At 44.1% G+C, this 26,477-nt stretch overlaps 1 protein-coding gene across 1 annotated transcript; it reads right to left on the reverse strand.

The window, feature by feature from the left end:
- Positions 1-3,791: 3,791 nt before the first annotated feature.
- On the reverse strand, positions 3,792-25,872 carry cep76 (centrosomal protein 76). Its single transcript, XM_084155612.1, has 12 exons — positions 25,641-25,872; positions 25,163-25,318; positions 23,310-23,397; positions 22,980-23,204; positions 22,127-22,312; positions 17,588-17,685; positions 17,334-17,462; positions 15,026-15,220; positions 11,982-12,148; positions 9,906-10,239; positions 4,530-4,747; positions 3,792-4,319 (listed from the first exon to the last, which is right to left on the reverse strand). Exons 1-12 carry the CDS (start codon positions 25,701-25,703, stop codon positions 4,181-4,183), a joined length of 1,998 nt encoding a protein of 665 aa, XP_084011738.1. The 5' UTR covers positions 25,704-25,872; the 3' UTR covers positions 3,792-4,180.
- Between the last annotated feature and the right edge of the window lie 605 nt (positions 25,873-26,477).

Here is a 26,477-nt window from a genome sequence, read left to right on the forward strand (position 1 = left end):
GAAGATACGGCATCTGTATATAACAACAGGATGATCAAATGAAGATACGGCATCTGTATATAACAACAGGATGATCAAATGAAGATACGGCATCTGGATATAACAACAGGATGATCAAATGAAAGATACGGCATCTGTATATAACAACAGGATGATCAAATGAAGATACGGCATCTGTATATAACAACAGGATGATCAAATGAAGATACGGCATCTGTATATAACAACAGGATGATCAAATGAAGATACGGCATCTGTATATAACAACAGGATGATCAAATGAAGATACGGCATCTGTATATAACAGGATGATCAAATGAAGATACGGCATCTGGATATAACAACAGGATGATCAAATGAAGATACGGCATCTGGACATAACAACAGGATGATCAAATGAAGATACAACATCTGTATATAACAGGATGATCAAATGAAGATACGGCATCTGGATATAACAACAGGATGATCAAATGAAGATACGGCATCTGTATATAATAACAGGATGATCAAATTAAGATACAGCATCTGGATATAACAGGATGATCAAATGAAGATACGGCATCTGTATATAACAACAGGATGATCAAATGAAGATACGGCATCTGTATATAACAACAGGATGATCAAATGAAGATACGGCATCTGTATATAACAACAGGATGATCAAATGAAGATACGGCATCTGTATATAACAACAGGATGATGAAATGAAGATACGGCATCTGTATATAACAACAGGATGATCAAATGAAGATACGGCATCTGGATATAACAACAGGATGATCAAATGAAGATACGGCATCTGTATATAACAGGATGATCAAATGAAGATACGGCATCTGGATATAACAACAGGATGATCAAATGAAGATACGGCATCTGTATATAACAACAGGATGATCAAATGAAGATACGGCATCTGTATATAACAACAGGATGATAAAATGAAGATACGGCATCTGTATATAACAACAGGATGATCAAATGAAGATACGGCATCTGGATATAACAACAGGAGCAGGAAGTTCACACGAGACGGTCGATGTGCTGCTCGGTTCACACCAGATGGTGTAGGGAACAATCAGAACAATCCTCCTTCACAGCTCTGGAAAAATACTAATTGGTTTGAAGTAAATCGATATGGGCTGGCAGCTACCCACAGTCCATCAGGCTCATTCTGCTATTAGCTCATTGATTGGTCAGTACTAATTGAAGTCCCTACACCCAAACGAGGGCACTGCGTTCATCCATCTCTGGCCTGCTGGCTCCCCTACCTCTGCGGAAGCATAGTTCCCGCTCAGCCCAGTCAAAACTGTTCGCTGCCCTGGCACCCCAATGGTGGAACAAGCTCCCTCACGACGCCAGGACAGCGGAGTCACTCACCACCTTCCGGAGACATTTGAAACCCCACCTCTTTAAAGAATACCTGGGATAGGATAAAGTAATCCTTCTACCCCCCCCCCCCCAGTGGTTATCCCACTGGCTATAAGGTGAATGCACCTATTTGTATGTCGCTCTGGATAAGAGCGTCTGCTAAATGACGTAAATGTAAATTGAAGGCCATTGATTCGCAAGAGCTAATTGAAGGTATGGTTATTACAGGGTCCAGTTAGTCTCCACAGCAGCAGAGGTCAGGATGTAAATCAGAGGTAATGTATATACGGATGTGATGTGGTGGTGTTGAAGGAGTCAGGCGCAGGAGGGTAAATCACAGAAGAACCGGCTTTAATCCGCAAAATACAGGTTTACACAGAACTGCATCAAACACACTCCAGGGCAAAAAACAGGTGCACTGGAAAATACAAGGCACACGGGAAAATACTCCCGTCGATACAAAATACACGAGCTCCACTAACCTTCACAAAAGCTTAATTAACCTTCACAAATAATCACCCACAAGGACAAGGGGGCAGAGGGAACACTTATACACAGACTAATTAGGGGAATAGAACCAGGTGTGTGTGATAACGAGACAAGACAATTGTGATGATGATTGGGGCGGCAGTGGTTAGTACTCTGGTGACGACGAACGCCGAAGCCTGCCCGAACAAGGAGGGGAGGAGGCAGCCTCGGCCGAAGCCTGCCCGAACAAGGAGGGGAGGAGGCAGCCTCGGCCGAAGTCGTGACAACGGAGCAATCCCTGGTCTCTTTAAAGCTGAACTTATAGATCATCTACCTGATTTCCATATGAACCTAGAGAAGATAACATGGTGTATGTGTTGCACTTTGTTTTAATAGTTGTGAGATTAATTAGAGATGGTGGGGATATTGAGCATCTATGAACTGTCTATAAAGCCTAAATGAAGTGTCTTTGAAGGTCTATAAAGCTTATGTTAGGCTCTACAGAGATATATATAGAGGTATGATGGAGAGCCCTTTAACCAGAAGGGTTTTTATAAAATAATCATGTCGGTATGGTTTAATGTGTTATTGTGATCATTATTTCATGAACTATAAAATCTAATTCAAACACAAGTTTTTTGAGAAAAAAAATGATTCATTATGATTTTGGTAATAATAGCATATAACATTTATTTCAGTGATTATTAATCCACATTCTACATTTACGTGAAAATATCAGCCTATTTATTTCCACTAGCGTTTATTAGCCTTCATTCATTGGTCCTAACAGTTTTGACAGCTAAGTTAAACGCCTGGCATTGAGCCAGGGAACTCTCTTAGTTCATCTTCTGACCACAGATAACTGAGAGGAACCAGTTAACATCTAACTGTTATAATACATTAAGATCTGTACCAACACCAATGAGCCAATGAGACTCACTCATCACAGTTTAATTGAGGACTGATAACAGCCAGTAGAGCCAATGAGACTCACTCATCACAGTTTAATTGAGGACTGATAAAAGCCAGTAGAGCCAACGAGACTCACTCATTACAGTTTAATTGAGGACTGATAACAGCCAGTAGAGCCAATGAGACTCACTCATTACAGTTTAATTGAGGACTGATAACAGCCAGAAGAGCCAATGAGACTCACTCATCACAGTTTAATTGAGGGCTGATAACAGCCAGTAGAGCCAATGAGACTCACTCATCACAGTTTAATTGAGGACTGATAACAGCCAGTAGAGCCAATGAGACTCACTCATTACAGTTTAATTGAGGACTGATAACAGCCAGAAGAGCCAATGAGACTCACTCATCACAGTTTAATTGAGGGCTGATAACAGCCAGTAGAGCCAATGAGACTCACTCATTACAGTTTAATTGAGGGCTGATAAGATAATGAAATAGTAATTACAGAACCGTTCAGAGTGCATTACTTTCCTCTTATTGAAATATTCCTTTTATGAAAGAGACAGGCTCTGGAGATGCCAACTGTCTTCGGAAACTATTAGGAAGGACAGTAACAGCTACTGGAAGTCATAAGATCCCTCAGTTATTATTTGTGGTTTGAATCATAAAGTCCTTTGCTATACCATTGACTTAGTTCTAATAGTGTTTAAATAGGTGTTTTTGAATCAGCCACATGTTTGTTAGTGCGGTAGATGTGAATGTGAAGAGGATGAGTGTTGATATTCTCTAGACAGTGATTACACTGAACAGCTCCTGGAGGAATGGAGCCTTTAGTTCAGTCATTTCAAACTTCACTGTCTCTGCTGGTCTTCACTCGCCATCTAGTGGTGTAACAATGTGTTACACATCCACTGTTTATTACAAACCTTCCAGGGCTTACACTAGACTAATTACACCCGATTTACTAGATAACAGGAAAATAATCTAATGAATCAATTTCATTCAAATTCCAATTCAAACTCACTCAATTTAAAAAGTCATTAATTTATTTACAAAAAATATATGTAGCTATAAATACAATCTCATATAGTAAACAAAGTCTTTAAGACTACAAATATAAAACCTTTCAATATTGTAGTGTTGGGGGGAAAAAAATCGATAGTTACATATCGGGATAGTATATGTTATTATATGTTTGGACAATGTAAATCGCAATAAAATCACATTATCGAATTGCAATTCTTATATAATGGTGAGAATCACAATACATATCGTATCGGCACCTAAGTATGGTGATAATACTGGATGGTGAGGTCCCTGGTCATTCCCAGCCCTACAATATTGTACAAAAGAGGAAGGTGTAAAGGTGTTGCTCCTATGGCCTTAGACAGCGGTGGGGGGGGGTGTCAGAGGTTAGAGGTCAGAGTACAGAACGATACTTGCAGGCGAACATCACCCAGACAGCACAGGCAGACTCAGGGTACGCAAACACCCGGACACGCACCGCCAGCCTCACGTGGTCCCCACGGCAACACACTATCTCATCACAGAACGGAGACCTGCCCAGACAACAACAGTTACATTTACATTACATTACATTTGAGTTACAACACCACTTCTGTATCCATGACAACACACACCACTTCTGTATCCATGACAACGCACACCTCTCCTGTTCTTCAGCTCGTAACTTATCTGAACAACTTATAAAACTGTGACGTGTCTATAAGCTGGAAACATTAGGTGTTGCGATGCGTTGCTATAGTAACCTGAGGCAGGTAGCGAAGGCTCTGCGTGCGTTGTGATGCAGGAAGTGGATGGGGAAACCTTTGAAGGTGTGTCCGTCCGGCACCGCCCTCCGCACAGCGTCCTGGAACTCCTCGTTACCGCAGGAAGTCCCCGTGCAGCGCTCCAGCTCGTACGCCGCCAGGGCAGAGGACAGCACGTAAGACAGGTGGTCCTCCCACACCGTGGCCAGGCCCAGGTCCTGGCGAGAGACACACACAGAGAACTACTATAATACAGCTTCTACAAACACAATTGCAAGAGACTTCACATTTTTTTCTCGACTGTCAAGAGGCGGTCGCTAAAATGTTTTCTCGCAAGTTAGGGGGAGGGGCAACAACATGTTGGGCTCCCAAAGGGCTAGGGCCAAGGGCCCACAAAAGGCTAGGGCCAAGGGCCCCCAAAAGGCTAGGGCCAAGGGCCCCCAAAAGGCTAAAGACAAGGGCCCCCAAAAGGCTAGGGACAAGGGCCCCCAAAAGGCTAGGGCCAAGGGCCCCCAAAAGGCTAGGGCCAAGGGCCCCCAAAAGGCTAAAGACAAGGGCCCCCAAAAGGCTAGGGACAAGGGCCCCCAAAAGGCTAAGGCCGGCTCTGACTGCATGTGTGGGTATGGATGTGTGTACGCAGACCCTCATGATGAGATCAGACCCGCGAGCCACTGCGGCCCCTCATGATGAGGTCAGACCCGCAAAACACTGCGGCCCCTAATGATGAGGTCAGACCCGCAAAACACTGCTGCCTCTCATGATGAGGTCAGACCCGCAAAACACTGCGGCCTCTCATGATGAGATCAGATGTTTTGTGGCCCCCACCCCCTTCAAAGTTCCCCATCCCTGCAGCAGATAAACAGATACACAACATGACTATACACAGAGACCATGTTAATATCCTGTACTGTAGATACACAACATGACTATACACATAAAGGCCATGTTAATATCCTGTATTGTAGATACACAACATGACTATACACATAAAGGCCATGTTAATATCCTGTACTGTAGATACACAACATGACTATACACAGAGGCCATGTTAATATCCTGTACTGTAGATACACAACATGACTATACACATAAAGGCCATGTTAATATCCTGTACTGTAGATACACAACATGACTATACACAGAGGCCATGTTAATATCCTGTACTGTAGATACACAACATGACTATACACATAAAGGCCATGTTAATATCCTGTACTGTAGATACACTACATGACTATACACATAAAGGCCATGTTAATATCCTGTACTGTAGATACACAACATGACTATACACATAAAGGCCATGTTAATATCCTGTACTGTAGATACACAACATGACTATACACAGAGACCATGTTAATATCCTGTACTGTAGATACACAACATGACTATACACATAAAGGCCATGTTAATATCCTGTATTGTAGATACACAACATGACTATACACATAAAGGCCATGTTAATATCCTGTACTGTAGATACACAACATGACTATACACAGAGGCCATGTTAATATCCTGTACTGTAGATACACAACATGACTATACACATAAAGGCCATGTTAATATCCTGTACTGTAGATACACAACATGACTATACACAGAGGCCATGTTAATATCCTGTACTGTAGATACACAACATGACTATACACAGAGGCCATGTTAATATCCTGTACTGTAGATACACTACATGACTATACACATAAAGGCCATGTTAATATCCTGTAAGGTAGATACACAACATGACTATACACAGAGGCCATGTTAATATCCTGTACTGTAGATACACAACATGACTATACACAGAGGCCATGTTAATATCCTGTACTGTAGATACACAACATGACTATACACATAAAGGCCATGTTAATATCCTGTACTGTAGATACACAACATGACTATACACATAAAGGCCATGTTAATATCCTGTACTGTAGATACACAACATGACTATACACATAAAGGCCATGTTAATATCCTGTACTGTAGATACACAACATGACTATACACATAAAGGCCATGTTAATATCCTGTACTGTAGATACACAAGATGACTATACACATAAAGGCCATGTTAATATCCTGTACTGTAGATACACAACATGACTATACACAGAGGCCATGTTAATATCCTGTACTGTAGATACACAACATGACTATACACAGAGGCCATGTTAATATCCTGTACTGTAGATACACAACATGACTATACACATAAAGGCCATGTTAATATCCTGTACTGTAGATACACAACATGACTATACACAGAGGCCATGTTAATATCCTGTACTGTAGATACACAACATGACTATACACATAGTGACCATGTTAATATATTGTACTGTAGATACACAACATGACTATACACACAGAGGCCATGTTAATATCCTGTACTGTAGATACACAACATGACTATACACAGAGGCCATGTTAATATCCTGTACTGTAGATACACAACATGACTATACACATAAAGGCCATGTTAATATCCTGTACTGTAGATACACAACATGACTATACACAGAGACCATGTTAATGTCCTGTACTGTAGATACACAACATGACTATACACACAGAGGCCATGTTAATATCCTGTACTGTAGATACACAACATGACTATACACAGAGGCCATGTTAATATCCTGTACTGTAGATACACAACATGACTATACACATAAAGGCCATGTTAATATCCTGTACTGTAGATACACAACATGACTATACACATAAAGGCCATGTTAATATCCTGTACTGTAGATACACAACATGACTATACACATAAAGGCCATGTTAATATCCTGTACTGTAGATACACAACATGACTATACACATAAAGGCCATGTTAATAGCCTGTACTGTAGATACACAACATGACTATACACATAAAGGCCATGTTAATATCCTGTACTGTAGATACACAACATGACTATACACATAAAGGCCATGTTAATATCCTGTACTGTAGATACACAACATGACTATACACATAAAGGCCATGTTAATATCCTGTACTGTAGATAGATACACAACATGACTATACACATAAAGGCCATGTTAATATCCTGTACTGTAGATAGATACACAACATGACTATACACATAAAGGCCATGTTAATATCCTGAACTGTAGATACACAACATGACTATACACATAGAGACCATGTTAATATCCTGTACTGTAGATACACAACATGAATATACACATAAAGGCCATGTTAATATCCTGTACTGTAGATACACAACATGACTATACACAGAGACCATGTTAATATCCAGTACTGTAGATACACAACATGACAATACACAGAGGCCATGTTAATATCCTGTACTGTAGATACACAACATGACTATACACATAAAGGCCATGTTAATATCCTGTACTGTAGATACACAACATGACTATACACAGAGGCCATGTTAATATCCTGTACTGTAGATACACAACATGACTATACACACAGAGGCCATGTTAATATCCTGTACTGTTGATACACAACATGACTATGCACAGAGGCCATGTTAATATCCTGTACTGTAGATACACAACATGACTATACACATAAAGGCCATGTTAATATCCAGTACTGTAGATACACAACATGACTATACACATAAAGGCCATGTTAATATCCTGTACTGTAGATACACAACATGACTATACACATAAAGGCCATGTTAATATCCAGTACTGTAGATACACAACATGACTATACACAGAGACCATGTTAATATCCTGTACTGTAGATACACAACATGATTATACACACAGAGGCCATGTTAATATCCTGTACTGTAGATACACAACATGACTATACACAGAGGCCATGTTAATATCCTGTACTGTAGATACACAACATGACTATACACATAAAGGCCATGTTAATATCCTGTACTGTAGATACACAACATGACTATACACAGAGACCATGTTAATGTCCTGTACTGTAGATACACAACATGACTATACACACAGAGGCCATGTTAATATCCTGTACTGTAGATACACAACATGACTATACACAGAGGCCATGTTAATATCCTGTACTGTAGATACACAACATGACTATACACATAAAGGCCATGTTAATATTCTGTACTGTAGATACACAACATGACTATACACATAAAGGCCATGTTAATATCCTGTACTGTAGATACACAACATGACTATACACATAAAGGCCATGTTAATATCCTGTACTGTAGATACACAACATGACTATACACATAAAGGCCATGTTAATAGCCTGTACTGTAGATACACAACATGACTATACACATAAAGGCCATGTTAATATCCTGTACTGTAGATACACAACATGACTATACACATAAAGGCCATGTTAATATCCTGTACTGTAGATACACAACATGACTATACACATAAAGGCCATGTTAATATCCTGTACTGTAGATACACAACATGACTATACACATAAAGGCCATGTTAATATCCTGTACTGTAGATACACAACATGACTATACACAGAGGCCATGTTAATATCCTGTACTGTAGATACACAACATGACTATACACACAGAGGCCATGTTAATATCCTGTACTGTTGATACACAACATGACTATGCACAGAGGCCATGTTAATATCCTGTACTGTAGATACACAACATGACTATACACATAAAGGCCATGTTAATATCCAGTACTGTAGATACACAACATGACTATACACATAAAGGCCATGTTAATATCCTGTACTGTAGATACACAACATGACTATACACACAGAGGCCATGTTAATATCCTGTACTGTTGATACACAACATGACTATGCACAGAGGCCATGTTAATATCCTGTACTGTAGATACACAACATGACTATACACATAAAGGCCATGTTAATATCCAGTACTGTAGATACACAACATGACTATACACATAAAGGCCATGTTAATATCCTGTACTGTAGATACACAACATGACTATACACAGAGGCCATGTTAATATCTTGTACTGTAGATACACAACATGACTATACACATAAAGGCCATGTTAAAATCCTGTACTGTAGATACACAACATGACTATACACATAAAGGCCATGTTAATATCCTGTACTGTAGATACACAACATGACTATATACATAAAGGCCATGTTAATATCCTGTACTGTAGATACACAACATGACTATACACAGAGGCCATGTTAATATCCTGTACTGTAGATACACAACATGACTATACACATAAAGGCCATGTTAATATCCTGTACTGTAGATACACAACATGACTATACACAGAGGCCATGTTAATATCTTGTACTGTAGATACACAACACAACATGGCTGACAGATATGGGCTCTGACAGGTGATTCAGTTTTAACTAAGCCAACCTGTAAGCTGTGTTTCTACTCTCACCTTCCTGTGTTCCACCACCAGGTACCTCAGCTCCAGTTCCAGCTGGTTGGAGGCAGCGCTGGGCTCCAGGGAGGGACCACAGAGAGGAGGTAGAGGGGGCAGAGAGGTGGTGCTGCCCGGGGAGCACACTGAGCCAACAGCCTCCTCACTCATAGCCTTCCACTGGGACTGGTTGTGGAAGTCAAACACGCAGAGTTCCACGGCGTCCGTCGGCTGGCAGTTGGCCAGGAAGGCCTTGTGGTTGAACACACAGCCGATGGTCGTGTAGGGATAGGAGGGGCGGGGCTGGGGGGCCAGGGGAGGGGCATCTGGGTCAATGGCCTGGTGGAGGTACCTAAAACAACATGGTTGAACAGATATAATAATAATAATAATAATAATAATATGCCATTTAGCAGACGCTTTTATCCAAAGCGACTTACAGTCATGCGTGCATACATTTTTGTGTATGGGTGGTCCCAGGGATCGAACCCACTACCTTGGCGTTACAAGCGCCGTGCTCTACCAGCTGAGCTACAAGATAGAAAAATATTGTGTAGAACAGACATGCCACTGACGTATAGACTAGAGGAAGGGATCATGACAGGTCTATTCACAACATTGCTGCACCCTGGTGAAGGGGACTCAGTTAACCCATTAGAAACTCTCAGCCAGAGAGACAGAGGACAAATTGTTGCAGGTGTGTTAAGCCCAGTTCACATCTAAAACACCAGACGCGTTTATACAGTTATAGAGCAAAATTTGTTTGATCTGAACAGTCTAGTTTTAGATCATCTCATGTTGGCTGCAAATCTTAGCTAAAAACTTGCTACTTCCTTTAGCCAATCAGAGAACAGTGCGCTGACGTTCTGTGTTCAGCCAAGCAGCTAATTAGTTAGTCAAGCAGACAGCGATCTAGCTGTTTTATTGCAGTAACAGCTAGATTAGCTTGTTGATATTTCTCTGACGAGTCGTCATGTTTCTGGTGCATGTATTTCATGAAAGTTGTTTGCTACAACACCTAGCTGCTGCTACAACACCTAGCCGCTGCTACAACACCTAGCCGCTGCTACAACACCTAGCCGCTGCTACAACACCTAGCCGCTGCTACACACCTAGCCGCTGCTACAACACCTAGCCGCTGCTACAACACCTAGCCGCTGCTACAACACCTAGCCGCTGCTACAACACCTAGCCGCTGCTACAACACCTAGCCGCTGCTACAACACCTAGCCGCTGCTACACACCTAGCCGCTGCTACAACACCTAGCCGCTGCTACAACACCTAGCCGCTGCTACAACACCTAGCCGCTGCTACAACACCTAGCCGCTGCTACAACACCTAGCCGCTGCTACAACACCTAGCCGCTGCTACAACACCTAGCCGCTGCTACAACACCTAGCCGCTGCTACAACACCTAGCCGCTGCTACAACACCTAGCTGCTGCTACAACACCTAGCCGCTGCTACAACACCTAGCCGCTGCTACAACACCTAGCCGCTGCTACAACACCTAGCTGCAACAAGTGGCAACTTTGTTTCAAAGAAATCATGTCATTGTAAAGAGGCAGCGTTACCGTGGAAACGGTCTGAACTGTGTCTGGTCAATTTTAATTTTAATCCCCCCCCAATTTCAATCTTGTCTCATCGCTGCAACTACCCAACGGGCTCGGGAGGCGAAAGTCGAGTCATGTGTCCTCTGAAACATGACCCGCCAAACCGCACTTCTTAACACCCGCCCGCTTAACCCGGAAGCCAGCTGCACCAATGTGTCAGAGGAAACACTGTTCAACTGACGAACGAAGTCAGCCTGCAGGCACCCGGCCTGCCACAAGGAGTCGCTAGAGCATGATGAGCCAATTGTGCGCTGCCCTATGGGATTCACGGTCACAGCCGGGTGTGACACAGCCTGGGATCGAACCCGGGCCTGTAGTGATGCCTCAAGCACTGCGATGAAGTGACTTAGACAGCTGCGCCACTCGGGAGGCCCCGTCTCTGGTCTTTAGACCGTCTGCTCTACAACACAACATTCTGAAACAGTCTAGTTCTGTCTGATCTCATGTCGGCTGTTGAATCTGAACCAGGCTTTAGTCTCACCTGTGTGCGGTCAGGCTCTCCCAGAAGGTGATGGTACTGTCAGTGCCCCTGGTCATCACCCAGGTGTGTGCCAAGCCCTTGGGCTTAGTGCCAACACACACGTAGGCATCCAGGCCAAACCCCAGCAGCAGACTGCACAGCAGGGTGGCATGGTCCTCACAGTCGCCCTGGAAACACACAACCAATCAGATCAGAGAGATGTCACAGTCTCCCTGGAAACACCAAAAACACCATGTCTCAGTCTGGCCTCATTTCCTAACCCAGAGTTTCCCAAACTCGGTCCTCTGGACCCCAAGGAGTGCATGTTTAGTTTTTTGCCCTAGCTTTGATCATTTCAATCTGCTGTGTACTGTTAGGGCAGAAACCAAAACATGCACCCCTTGGGGTCGCGAGGGCCGAGTTTGAGAAACGCTGTCCTAACCCTAACTCTAACCCATAGGGCTGGTCATCATTTCTCAGTCTGGTCTCAGTTCCTAACCCTAACTCTAACCCATAAGGATGGTCATCATGTCTCAGTCTGGTCTCAGTTCCTAACCCTAACTCTAACCCATAGGGCTGGTCATCATGTCACAGTCTGGTCTCAGTTCCTAACCCTAACTCTAACCCATAGGGCTGGTCATCATGTCTCAGTCTGGTCTCAGTTCCTAACCCTAACTCTAACCCATAAGGATGGTCATCATGTCTCAGTCTGGTCTCAGTTCCTAACCCTAACTCTAACCCATAGGGCTGGTCATCATGTCACAGTCTGGTCTCAGTTCCTAACCCTAACTCTAACCCATAGGGCTGGTCATCATGTCTCAGTCTGGTCTCAGTTCCTAACCCTAACTCTAACCCATAAGGATGGTCATCATGTCTCAGTCTGGTCTCAGTTCCTAACCCTAACTCTAACCCATAAGGATGGTCATCATGTCTCAGTCTGGTCTCAGTTCCTAACCCTAACTCTAACCCATAAGGATGGTCATCATGTCACAGTCTGGTCTCAGTTCCTAACCCTAACACTAACCCATAGGGCTGGTCATCATGTCTCAGTTCCTAACCCTAACACTAACCCATAAGGATGGTCATCATGTCACAGTCTGGTCTCAGTTCCTAACCCTAACTCTAACCCATAGGGCTGGTCATCATGTCTCAGTTCCTAACCCTAACTCTAACCCATAAGGATGGTCATCATGTCACAGTCTGGTCTCAGTTCCTAACCCTAACTCTAACCCATAGGGCTGGTCATCATGTCTCAGTCTGGTCTCAGTTCCTAACCCTAACTCTAACCCATAAGGATGGTCATCATGTCTCAGTCTGGTCTCAGTTCCTAACTCTAACCCATAGAGCTGGTCATCATGTCTCAGTCTGGTCTCAGTTCCTAACCCTAACTCTAACCCATAAGGATGGTCATCATGTCTCAGTCTGGTCTCAGTTCCTAACCCTAACTCTAATCCATAAGGATGGTCATCATGTCTCAGTCTGGTCTCAGTTCCTAACCCTAACTCTAACCCATAGGGCTGTTCATCATGTCTCAGTCTGTTTTTTTTTATTTTTTATTGATTTTTGTTATTTTTTTTAAATTTTTTTTTTTTTTATTTTTTTTTTTTTTATTATTTTTTTTGTCATTTAGCAGACGCTCTTATCCAGAGCGACTTACAGTTAGTGAGTGCATACATAATTATTTTTTATTTTTCATACTGGCCCCCCGTGGGAATCAAACCCACAACCCTGGCGTTGCAAACGCCATGCTCTACCAACTGAGCTAAATCCCTGCCGGCCATTCCCTCCCCTACCCTGGACGACGCTGGGCCAATTGTGCGCCGCCCCATGGGTCTCCCGGTCGCGGCCGGCTACCACAGAGCCTGGATTTGAACCAGGATCTCTAGTGGCACAGCTAGCACTGCGATGCAGTGCCTTAGACCACTGCGCCACTCGGGTGACAGGGTCTCAGTTCCTAACTCTAACCCATAGAGCTGGTCATCATGTCTCAGTCTGGTCTCAGTTCCTAACTCTAACCCATAGAGCTGGTCATCATGTCTCAGTCAGGGGAGGGGAGGGGAGAGGAGGAGGAGAGGAGGGGAGGGGAGAGGAGGGGAGGGGAGAGGAGAAGAGGGGAGAGGAGGAGAGGGGAGAGGAGGAGGATAGGCATTTATTCATTCTGCTGCACTGGGGGAAAATCCCAGATCCGTCCATCAGGATAAAAACACATCTTCTCATAATAGACAGTTTAACAGTTTTATAAATCAATTATTGTCCAATTCCACCACTGAGGATTACAACAGAGAGAGAGAGATAAGTTGTCAGAGGTTAAAGACTTAATAGTATTACAGCTGTCTAAATGGTTATGGCTGTGTGTGTTGTGAGGGGAGAGGAGGAGAGGGGAGGGGAGAGGAGGAGGAGAGGAGGAGGAGAGGAGGGGAGGGGAGAGGAGGAGAGGAAGAGGAGAGGAGGAGGAGAGGAGGAGGGGTGAGAGGAGAGGTGGGGAGGAGAGGAGAAGAGAGGAGAAGAGAGGAGAGGAGAGGAGAGGAGAGGAGAGGAGAGGAGAGGAGAGGAGAGGAGAGGAGAGGAGAGGAGAGGAGAGGAGAGGAGAGGAGAGGAGAGGAGAGGAGAGGAGAGGAGGAGGGGGGAGAGGAGAGGAGGAGGAGAGGAGAGGAGGAGAGGAGGAGTGGAGGGGAGAGGAGGAGGAGAGGAGGGGAGGGGAGAGGTGGGGAGGGGAGAGGAGGAGAGGAGAGAGGAGGAGGAGAGGCATTTATTCATTCTGCTGCACTGGGGGAAAATCCCAGAACTGTCCATCAGGATAAAAACACATCTTCTCATAATAGACAGTTTAAATAACAGTTTTATAAATCAATTATTGTACAATTCCACCACTGAGGATTACAACAGAGAGAGAGAGATAAGTTGTCAGAGGTTAAAGACTTAATAGTATTACAACTGTCTAAATGGTTATGGCTGTGTGTGTTGTGTGGTTTTTGAGCAGGCCTTGCCTAGTCTTTTTCAACAGCCACAGTGTCTACAACACATGCAGTATAAACAGTGTGGTACAGAACAGAGCCAGTCCTTACCTTGCCTCTACAGAGGAAGGCGAGGAGAGAGCACCACTGCTCCTGTTTGCCCCCTCCTCCTCCCCCCACCACAGGGGCTTTCTCCAGGCCCAGAAGGCTAACGAAGCGAGCTGCCTGACGGGGACTCTCCAGGAGACGACCAGCACGCAGGACACGCACGTAGGAACACACCGGCCTGTTGACGCCGTTCTCATCCTGCAAGCAAGACAGCAGAGTTCAAATACAGCAGAGTTCAAATACAGCACAGCTAACACACACCCAGCTAACACACACCCAGCTAACACACACATCACAGCTAACACACACCCAGCTAACACACACCCAGCTAACACACACCCAGCTAACACACACCCAGCTAACACACATCACAGCTAACACACACCCAGCTAACACATATCACAGCTAACACACACCCAGCTAACACACATCACAGCTAACACACACCCAGCTAACACACACCCAGCTAACACACATCACAGCTAACACACACCCAGCTAACACACAGCACAGCTAACACACAGCACAGCTAACACACACCCAGCTAACGCACATCACAGCTAACACACACCCAGCTAACACACACCCAACTAACACACACCCAGCTAACACACAGCACAGCTAACACACAGCACAGCTAACACACATCACAGCTAACACACACCCAACTAACACACACCCAGCTAACACACACCCAGCTAACACACAGCACAGCTAACACACAGCACAGCTAACACACACCCAGCTAACACACATCACAGCTAACACACACCCAGCTAACACACACCCAGCTAACACACATCACAGCTAACACACACCCAGCTAACACACAGCACAGCTAACACACAGCACAGCTAACACACACCCAGCTAACGCACATCACAGCTAACACACATCACAGCTAACACACACCCAGCTAACACACACCCAACTAACACACACCCAGCTAACACACAGCACAGCTAACACACAGCACAGCTAACACACATCACAGCTAACACACACCCAACTAACACACACCCAGCTAACACACACCCAGCTAACACACAGCACAGCTAACACACAGCACAGCTAACACACACCCAGCTAACACACATCACAGCTAACACACACCCAGCTAACACACACCCAGCTAACACACATCACAGCTAACACACACCCAGCTAACACACAGCACAGCTAACACACAGCACAGCTAACACACACCCAGCTAACGCACATCACAGCTAACACACACCCAGCTAACACACACCCAACTAACACACACCCAGCTAACACACAGCACAGCTAACACACAGCACAGCTAACACACATCACAGCTAACACACACCCAACTAACACACACCCAGCTAACACACACCCAGCTAACACACAGCACAGCTAACACACAGCACAGCTAACACACACCCAGCTAACACACATCACAGCTAACACACACCCAGCTAACACACACCCAGCTAACACACATCACAGCTAACACACACCCAGCTAACACACAGCACAGCTAACACACAGCACAGCTAACACACACCCAGCTAACGCACATCACAGCTAACACACACCCAGCTAACACACACCCAACTAACACACACCCAGCTAACACACAGCACAGCTAACACACAGCACAGCTAACACACATCACAGCTAACACACACCCAACTAACACACACCCAGCTAACACACACCCAGCTAACACACAGCACAGCTAACACACAGCACAGCTAACACACACCCAGCTAACACACATCACAGCTAACACACACCCAGCTAACACACACCCAGCTAACACACATCACAGCTAACACACACCCAGCTAACACACAGCACAGCTAACACACATCACAGCTAACACACACCCAGCTAACACACAGCACAGCTAACACACAGCACAGCTAACACACACCCAGCTAACGCACATCACAGCTAACACACACCCAGCTAACACACACCCAACTAACACACACCCAGCTAACACACAGCACAGCTAACACACAGCACAGCTAACACACATCACAGCTAACACACACCCAACTAACACACACCCAGCTAACACACACCCAGCTAACACACAGCACAGCTAACACACAGCACAGCTAACACACACCCTGCTAACACACATCACAGCTAACACACACCCAAGCTAACACACACCCAGCTAACACACAGCACAGCTAACTCGGCCCATTACAAACTCGACACCATTCTCATCCTAAAAACACACACAACAATGGTTTTTAATATTATTAAACACTAATACATCAGTATTATATTAATACACAAGTATTACAACAAAAGCAAACATTGTGAGGACCTGTGCAAAGATCTTGACCAGTTTGGCTTGGTTTGACTGTCTGATCTCTAGAAACTCTCTCCACCACTGTTTAGCATAGAAGAGAAACAACCTCTCCTTCTCCGCTGTCTTCTGGCGCTCCAGGGATTGCTGCAAATAATAACAATCATTATAAATGGCTGCCTCTTAGGAAGGAACGATACAAATGTTAGTGAATCATAGCATGACAACGTGACAGAGCATAGTAGCATAGCATAGCGTGACCAGTCTCTGACCTGTGTGGTGATGATGTCAGGTGACAGGGCCTCTGTCAGAGGAGGATAGAGTTCCAGACTCACATTGAGAACACCAGCTGATACCTTAAATTCACTACCTACAGTTAGGACAGAGCAGACATCAGATACACATACTGAACACATGGGTAGGGATGGGGAAAAAATGACTAAATACTATTACAACATACCATAAAGACCAATGTATCAAAATAAACTACGAAATAAATACTTGTATTTTGAAATGTATTTAATGAAAATACATGTATTTAGTATTTTTAAAATACAGAGATACATTTGCAAGTAGCCAGCCGAACAGCAACAACATTGTCAGTAACGGTGACAGAAACGTTTTATTGTGGTATGATGTCGTTTATCCATCTTAGTAGAATGCACTGACTGGAAGTCACTCTGGATAACACTGTCCGCTAAATGACCAAATGTAAATGTATATGTGAAAATGAACACACCAAAATGAACTGCAAAGCAAACTGGGTATTATTAGCAGCCTTGTTTCAGGGTCATGCCTAGATGGGTTACAGCTTAACCTGATTATCCTAACCTGCTACGTTAATTATCCTAACCTGCTGTGTAAGCTCTCCTACACCTGCTAGAAAAAGTCAATTTTGACAAAAGCTGTACCCCTTCTAGACAAAACCTTGGTTCGGGGCAGAGCTCATTAGAATAATACTCAGCATGCTTTGCAATTGTCAATTTTTACATACACATTTAGTTAATTTAGCAGGCACTCTTATCACACCATAGTGCCATCAGACTTCTAATAAAATATGCAGGGTGAAAGGGAGCCACAAAATGGTGAACCGCTATAAACAATGGTATAGAAAAGTAATTAGTAAATACAAATTACAGCTCTGGAAAGTATCTTGCTACAAACACATTGGAGTGTAGTTCAGCCCAGTGTGATACAAATGACTAAATACTCAAAAGTAATTGAAATACTGCCCATCTCTGCACATGCTCAACTAGCTGGTAGCCTACAATCACTACCTGTTAGGACAGAACAGAAACACATACACTCACTACCGACAGTCAGGACAGAACAGAAACACATACACTCCCTACCGACAGTCAGGACAGAACAGAAACACCTACACTCACTACCGACAGTCAGGACAGAACAGAAACACCTACACTCACTACCTGGAGATAGGACAGAACAGAAACACCTACACTCACTACCAACAGTCAGGACAGAACAGAAACACCTACACTCACTACCAACAGTCAGGACAGAACAGAAACACATACACTCACTACCAACAGTCAGGACAGAACAGAAACACCTACACTCACTACCAACAGTCAGGACAGAACAGAAACACCTACACTCACTACCTGGAGTTAGGACAAAACAGAAACACCTACACTCACTACCTGGAGTTAGGACAGAACAGAAACACCTACACTCACTACCTGGAGTTAGGACAGAACAGAAACACCTACACTCACTACAGACAGTAAGGACAGAACAGAAACACCTACACTCACTACCTGGAGTTAGGACAGAACAGAAACACCTACACTCACTACAGACAGTAAGGACAGAACAGAAACACCTACACTCCCTACCGACAGTTAGGACAGAACAGAAACACCTACACTCACTACCGACAGTAAGGACAGAACAGAAACACCTACACTCACTACCTGGAGTTAGGATAGAACAGTACACATACACTCACTACCGACAGTTATGACAGAACAGAAACACCTACACTCACTACAGACAGTAAGGACAGAACAGAAACACCTACACTCACTACCTGGAGTTAGGACAGAACAGAAACACCTACACTCACTACAGACAGTAAGGACAGAACAGAAACACCTACACTCACTACCGACAGTTAGGACAGAACAGAAACACCTACACTCACTACTGACAGTAAGGACAGAACAGAAACACCTACACTCACTACTGACAGTAAGGACAGAACAGAAACACCTACACTCCCTACCGACAGTAAGGACAGAACAGAAACACCTACACTCACTACAGACAGTTAGGACAGAACAGAAACACCTACACTCCCTACCGACAGTAAGGACAGAACAGAAACACCTACACTCACTACAGACAGTAAGGACAGAACAGAAACACCTACACTCACTACCTGGAGTTAGGATAGAACAGTACACATACACTCACTACCGACAGTTATGACAGAACAGAAACACCTACACTCACTACCGACAGTTAGGACAGAACAGAAACACCTACACTCACTACCGACAGTTAGGACAGAACAGAAACACCTACACTCACTACCGACAGTTAGGACAGAACAGAAACACCTACACTCACTACCGACAGTTAGGACAGAACAGAAACACCTACACTCACTACCGACAGTTAGGACAGAACAGAAACACCTACACTCCCTACCGACAGTAAGGACAGAACAGAAACACCTACACTCACTACAGACAGTAAGGACATAACAGAAACACCTACACTCACTACAGACAGTAAGGACAGAACAGAAACACCTACACTCACTACCGACAGTCAGGACAGAACAGAAACACCTACACTCCCTACCGACAGTAAGGACAGAACAGAAACACCTACACTCACTACCGACAGTCAGGACAGAACAGAAACACCTACAATCACTACCTGTTAGGACAGAACAGAAACACATACACTCACTACCGACAGTCAGGACAGAACAGAAACACATACACTCCCTACCGACAGTCAGGACAGAACAGAAACACATACACTCCCTACCGACAGTCAGGACAGAACAGAAACACATACACTCACTACCGACAGTTAGGACAGAACAGAAACACCTACACTCACTACCGACAGTTAGGACAGAACAGAAACACCTACACTCACTACCAACAGTCAGGACAGAACAGAAACACCTACACTCACTACCAACAGTCAGGACAGAACAGAAACACATACACTCACTACCAACAGTCAGGACAGAACAGAAACACCTACACTCACTACCAACAGTCAGGACAGAACAGAAACACCTACACTCACTACCTGGAGTTAGGACAAAACAGAAACACCTACACTCACTACCTGGAGTTAGGACAGAACAGAAACACCTACACTCACTACAGACAGTAAGGACAGAACAGAAACACCTACACTCACTACCTGGAGTTAGGACAGAACAGAAACACCTACACTCACTACAGACAGTAAGGACAGAACAGAAACACCTACACTCACTACCTGGAGTTAGGATAGAACAGTACACATACACTCACTACCGACAGTTATGACAGAACAGAAACACCTACACTCACTACCGACAGTTAGGACAGAACAGAAACACCTACACTCACTACCGACAGTTAGGACAGAACAGAAACACCTACACTCACTACCGACAGTTAGGACAGAACAGAAACACCTACACTCACTACCGACAGTTAGGACAGAACAGAAACACCTACACTCACTACCGACAGTTAGGACAGAACAGAAACACCTACACTCCCTACCGACAGTAAGGACAGAACAGAAACACCTACACTCACTACAGACAGTAAGGACATAACAGAAACACCTACACTCACTACAGACAGTAAGGACAGAACAGAAACACCTACACTCACTACCGACAGTCAGGACAGAACAGAAACACCTACACTCCCTACCGACAGTAAGGACAGAACAGAAACACCTACACTCACTACAGACAGTAAGGACAGAACAGAAACACCTACACTCACTACCTGGAGTTAGGACAGAACAGAAACACCTACACTCACTACCGACAGTTAGGACAGAACAGAAACACCTACACTCCCTACCGACAGTAAGGACAGAACAGAAACACCTACACTCCCTACCGACAGTCAGGACAGAACAGAAACACCTACACTCACTACCGACAGTTAGGACAGAACAGAAACACCTACACTCACTACCGACAGTTAGGACAGAACAGAAACACCTACACTCACTACTGACAGTAAGGACAGAACAGAAACACCTACACTCACTACCGACAGTTAGGACAGAACAGAAACACCTACACTCACTACCGACAGTTAGGACAGAACAGAAACACCTACACTCACTACCGACAGTTAGGACAGAACAGAAACACCTACACTCACTACTGACAGTAAGGACAGAACAGAAACACCTACACTCCCTACCGACAGTCAGGACAGAACAGAAACACCTACACTCACTACCGACAGTTAGGACAGAACAGAAACACCTACACTCTCTACCGACAGTTAGGACAGAACAGAAACACCTACACTCACTACCGACAGTTAGGACAGAACAGAAACACCTACACTCACTACTGACAGTAAGGACAGAACAGAAACACCTACACTCACTACCGACAGTTAGGACAGAACAGAAACACCTACACTCACTACCTGACAGAACACAGCAGACAGAATTTTTCCCTCTTTTATCTTAACTTTCTATGTATTTTACTGGGTGTTAATCAGGCAAATGAATAGAAAATGCAGGTTACTTTCCTTCAGAAAATGTAACCTCAAATAGTTCAACCCCAGGGTCCTTACCGACTCCAAGCAGCTCTACAGCAATGCTGGTCTTCCCAGAGGGAGAGGAGAGGACGGTCCTCCAGTCCAGGAAGTAAGAGGAGACCAGGGTGGTCTCACTGGACGTGTCTCTCTTTATCAACACCAGGTGGACTGGGTCACAGATAGACAACATCGTGGTGGCATCCGCCATCTTACTGCCATCACCTGTAAGACACAGAGAAAAAGGAAAGTCATGACCAAGAAGCCTGTTCAGAGATGATCAATTGATACTTTTAATTTTTTTGGTATTTTACCCCCTTTTTCTCCGCAATTTTGATCTTGTCTCATCACTGCAACTCCCCAACGGGCTCGGGAGGCGAAGGTCGAGTCATGCGTCCTCCGAAACATGACCCGCCAAATCGCGCTTCTTAACACCCACCCGCTTAACCCGGAAGCCAGCCGCACCAATTTGTCGGAGGAAACACCGTTCAACTGATGACCGAGGTCAGCCTGCAGGGGTGAACCCGGGTCTGTAGTGGCGCCTCTAGTACTGCGATGCAGTGCCTTAGACCGCTGCGCCACTCGGGAGGCCCCAATACTTTTGTTGTCCGAGAGTAAGCTCAATCTAGGCCTGTAAAACTGACCATAAAATATAAATCCACTATTGTACAACGAGGATCAATGAGAGAAGCTAAATTAAAGGAGGCAATGTTGTTACTATCCAAAGTTAACACTTGTGGAACAACAGACAGGTGAGGTAAACAGGTCAACTAGTAAACAGGACTACTTTACAACGGGGATCAAAGATAAATGGTAAATTAAAGGAGGCAATGTTGTCTACAGTAAACCGTTTGTGTAATATCAGGCAGTCAGGAAGTAAACCAGTCTGTACCCAGTCCCTCTCTGTGTATCTCCAGCAGGAAGCCCTCCTGTAGGTCTGGCTCACAGGCACAGGGGACAGGCTTGGAGCGGAAGCGCTGGTTCCTGAAGTGCAGGTAGAGGGTGAAGGTGGAGCAGACCTGCCCAGGTAGGGGCTCTGGCTCCTGGAGGTGCTCTAGAAAGGCCTTACCCCCCAGGACCTGGAGGTACAGGTACCTCCTCGCTGGGTCCATGTTGACTGGGAGGACAGAAATATAATCATTTGACACTGAACAGTAGTAAGGGTACTTTAGGTGCTACAGGAGACTGCTCGTTCAATCTCCCCGCTAACAGCTTTTCTTACTTTTCTTGAGCTTTGTCAGGTCCTTGTCAATATAGTGAGTTGCAGGCTTTGGAGTGCTCTGGAGTCCTAACTCTGTGTCAGGCACTTCCTATCAAAACAGTGTCAACGTTAAAAAGAAAGGTACGGAAGTCCAGAGGAGGACATATGAAAAAATAGATTATGTCGAGATCACAACTTATTTATGTCATGATCACTACATAACAAAAGTTGTTTTGTTGAAATCACGAGATAAACTCTATAAATAGGAGTGGACGTATTGATGATAGATTGCCAGTATGGCTGAGGCGGCAGAGCCCACGGTGGATCAGTGCATACGTTTTTATTGACTGATACACTAAGGGATGGTACATTTCATGCTGACATCATGCTTTCATTTGTGTTTGGAGCTCCTTATCAGTTTATAAGTTAGAATGTTAGCAAGCTAAATGTCCCTTTAGAGCTCATGGGGCATCTATGCCCTCATGGGGTTATTTACGCCCTTAACTATGCCTGACAGGCAGCACTGTCTCCCAGGCTGTGTGCCACCCCCGAGACCACAGCCAATTGCATACAAGCAACAATGTAGCTAACTTGGCTAGTCTTGTGAGCGAGCGAGCTAGCTAGCTAGCTAGCTAGCTAGCAAGGTAGTCTTGTTAGCTAGCTAGCTTGTTATCTGTGCTGGTTGTTAGCTTGCATAACTGATATGTGTATAATTGTAAGGGACACTGCATGTTTTATGGATAATATTTAAATGTACAGAGTGGGTGAGCTCCATTCCTGACAGGCTGATCAGATTCAATAGCAGCCTCAGAGCTAGATCAGATTCAAATCAAATCAAATCAAATTTTATTGGTCACATGCGCCGAATACAACAGGTGCAGACATTACAGTGAAATGCTTACTTACAATTCAATAGCAGCCTCAGAGCTAGATCAGATTCAATAGCAGCCTCAGAGCTAGATCAGATTCAATAGCAGCCTCAGAGCTAGATCAGATTCAATAGCAGCCTCAGAGCTAGATCAGATTCAAAAGCAGCCTCAGAGCTAGATCAGATTCAATAGCAGCCTCAGAGCTAGATCAGATTCAATAGCAGCTTGAAAGGCTCCTTGCAGACAACCTACAGGCAGCATCCTGATTTATCAGCCTCTGAGGCTGCTATTGAATCTGATCAGCCTGCCAGGAATAGAGCACAACTACTCTGGATTATATGCATCAACCTATAAAGCACTGACAGCTAATCTGCCTGCAAGGAGCTTTACCCATGAAACAGCCTATAAGGCAGCATCCTGATTTATCAGCCTTTGAGGCTGAAATTGAATCTGATCAGCCTGTCAGGAATGGAGTTCACCCACTGTAAATGTAAATATTATCCACAAAGCATGAAGTGTCCATTATAATTAAACACATATCAGTTATGGAAGCTAACAACCAGCACAGATAACTTTCCAGTAAGACTACCTAGCTAACTGGCTCACAAGACTTGCCAAGTTAGCTGCGTTGTTCCTTGCATGCAATTGGCTGTGGTCTTTGGGGCGGCACACAGCCTGGGAGACAGTGCTGCCTGTCAGGCATTGTGCAGGGCTTAAATGCCCCACGAGCGCATTGCGATCAATACAGCCACAGGGCTCCTTGATGAGGTGGTTATCGTGCATGGTGCATCTGAACAAATGATTGGATGATGCGTGGTACTTTCAATTATCTTGTGATCTCAATAAAACAACTTTTGTTATGTAGCGATCATGAGATACGTCGTGATCTCGACATAACAAGGGAATTATTTTGTGTATTCATGTCCTCTCTGGACTTCTGTAGAAAGGTGCATTCAACCTCCAATAATAATGTGTAGTCTGAACAGAAGATTCTCCATAACTCACCTTAGAGAAATGTAGATCCTTCATGACATCGTCTACGATTCCCCTGCGTTGCAGAGCCCTGAGGAAGTCCTCCTCAGAGAGAGAGCCATGTCCAGGGTCCAGATCCTCTCTCACTGTCTCTGCCAACACATCCCTGATCTTCTCATGGATGTTTATCTGACAAAACACACCTTATTACTCACAAAATCTCAGAACAGAATGGTTCAAGCCCCACTCTGGCTGTTCTCCCTCAATGGCTTAGTGGCATAAGTGGGATAATCCAACAGTCTCTCAGGCCTTTAACTAGAAGTGTTTCCCTGTACATAGCTAGCTATGTCTATTCATGTGTTAGCTAATGTTCTCTATCAGTAACAGAAAGTCGTAGTACCAACTCCAAGTAGCTAGCTCCATTGTATTGAACACATAGCTATCAGATTGGTAATGTATTAATCTTGAAAATAGCTTTTATTAATTGTTTTATGCTTAGGTTGCTAGCTACCTTGATCAGATGGTTGTGTATGATCTGCTTCAGTTCAGAAGCTTTCTCCGGTGGCAGAGACATCTTGGCAGATTTCCACCCGCGTTTTGCCTGTTTTCCTAAATGAACACTACACTAGACGTGTGGTAAGAAGTGCTATATGTAAATGGTTTATAGTTTTCTTATCTTATTTGCCTGAATAACACGAAGGATCAGAAATTCCATCTGCAAAACTTAAATCCCAGACCTCCACAACAATAACAACCGTCAGTTTAAACTGTGTGGCGGAAAGGAAAGCGGGAATGTGCCTTCATCATTGCCTGAAGTGGTTCGTCTAATAAAAGTCTTAAATAAACGACGAAACCATTCCATTAAATAACAATAATCACACGAAGTATTACACAAAACCATCACTTTGAAAACGGAGTCTTGTTTTAAGTGTATTTGCTTTCTTTTCATTAAATATTTTACATTTCTATAAATTGTCAGCGATAAACTACTCGGTTATAGGACCCACAAGGACCAGTTTGTAGTTTGAGAACTGATTGTAGTTTTCTCAGAAATACTTTTCAGGAGATGTGAAACGTTGCCCATGCGTCGTCGATGCATTCTTGGCGATCCTGGAACAAGGACAGTTACCACAGCCACAAAGTCATAAACCCGGCCTATTTCTTCAATTTCTCTTCTTGAAATTTGATTTGAACCCTAACCGCTAACCACACTACTAACCTTATGCCTAACCTTCAATTAAGACCAAAAAACAAATGTTAGTTTTCACGAATCTAGCCAATTCTGATTTTGAGGCTGTGGTAACTAGTGAAAACCAGAGAGCACTCTTTCAATGAGTGAACGGGTCAA

Source organism: Coregonus lavaretus (genome assembly GCF_964263955.1).
Source record: "Coregonus lavaretus genome assembly, chromosome: 3".
NCBI lineage: Eukaryota > Metazoa > Chordata > Actinopteri > Salmoniformes > Salmonidae > Coregonus > Coregonus lavaretus.

Coding starts and splice junctions, on each gene's coding strand:
- cep76 (XM_084155612.1), bottom strand. CDS start 25,703: ATGTCTCTGCCACCGGAGAAAGCTTCTGAACTGAAGCAGATCATACAC. Junction 15,221..17,333: donor TGGTCAAGATCTTTGCACAG/GTCCTCACAATG, acceptor TCTTGCTTGCAG/GATGAGAACGGCGTCAACAG. Junction 4,320..4,529: donor GCCTTCGCTACCTGCCTCAG/GTTACTATAGCA, acceptor TTGTCTGGGCAG/GTCTCCGTTCTGTGATGAGA.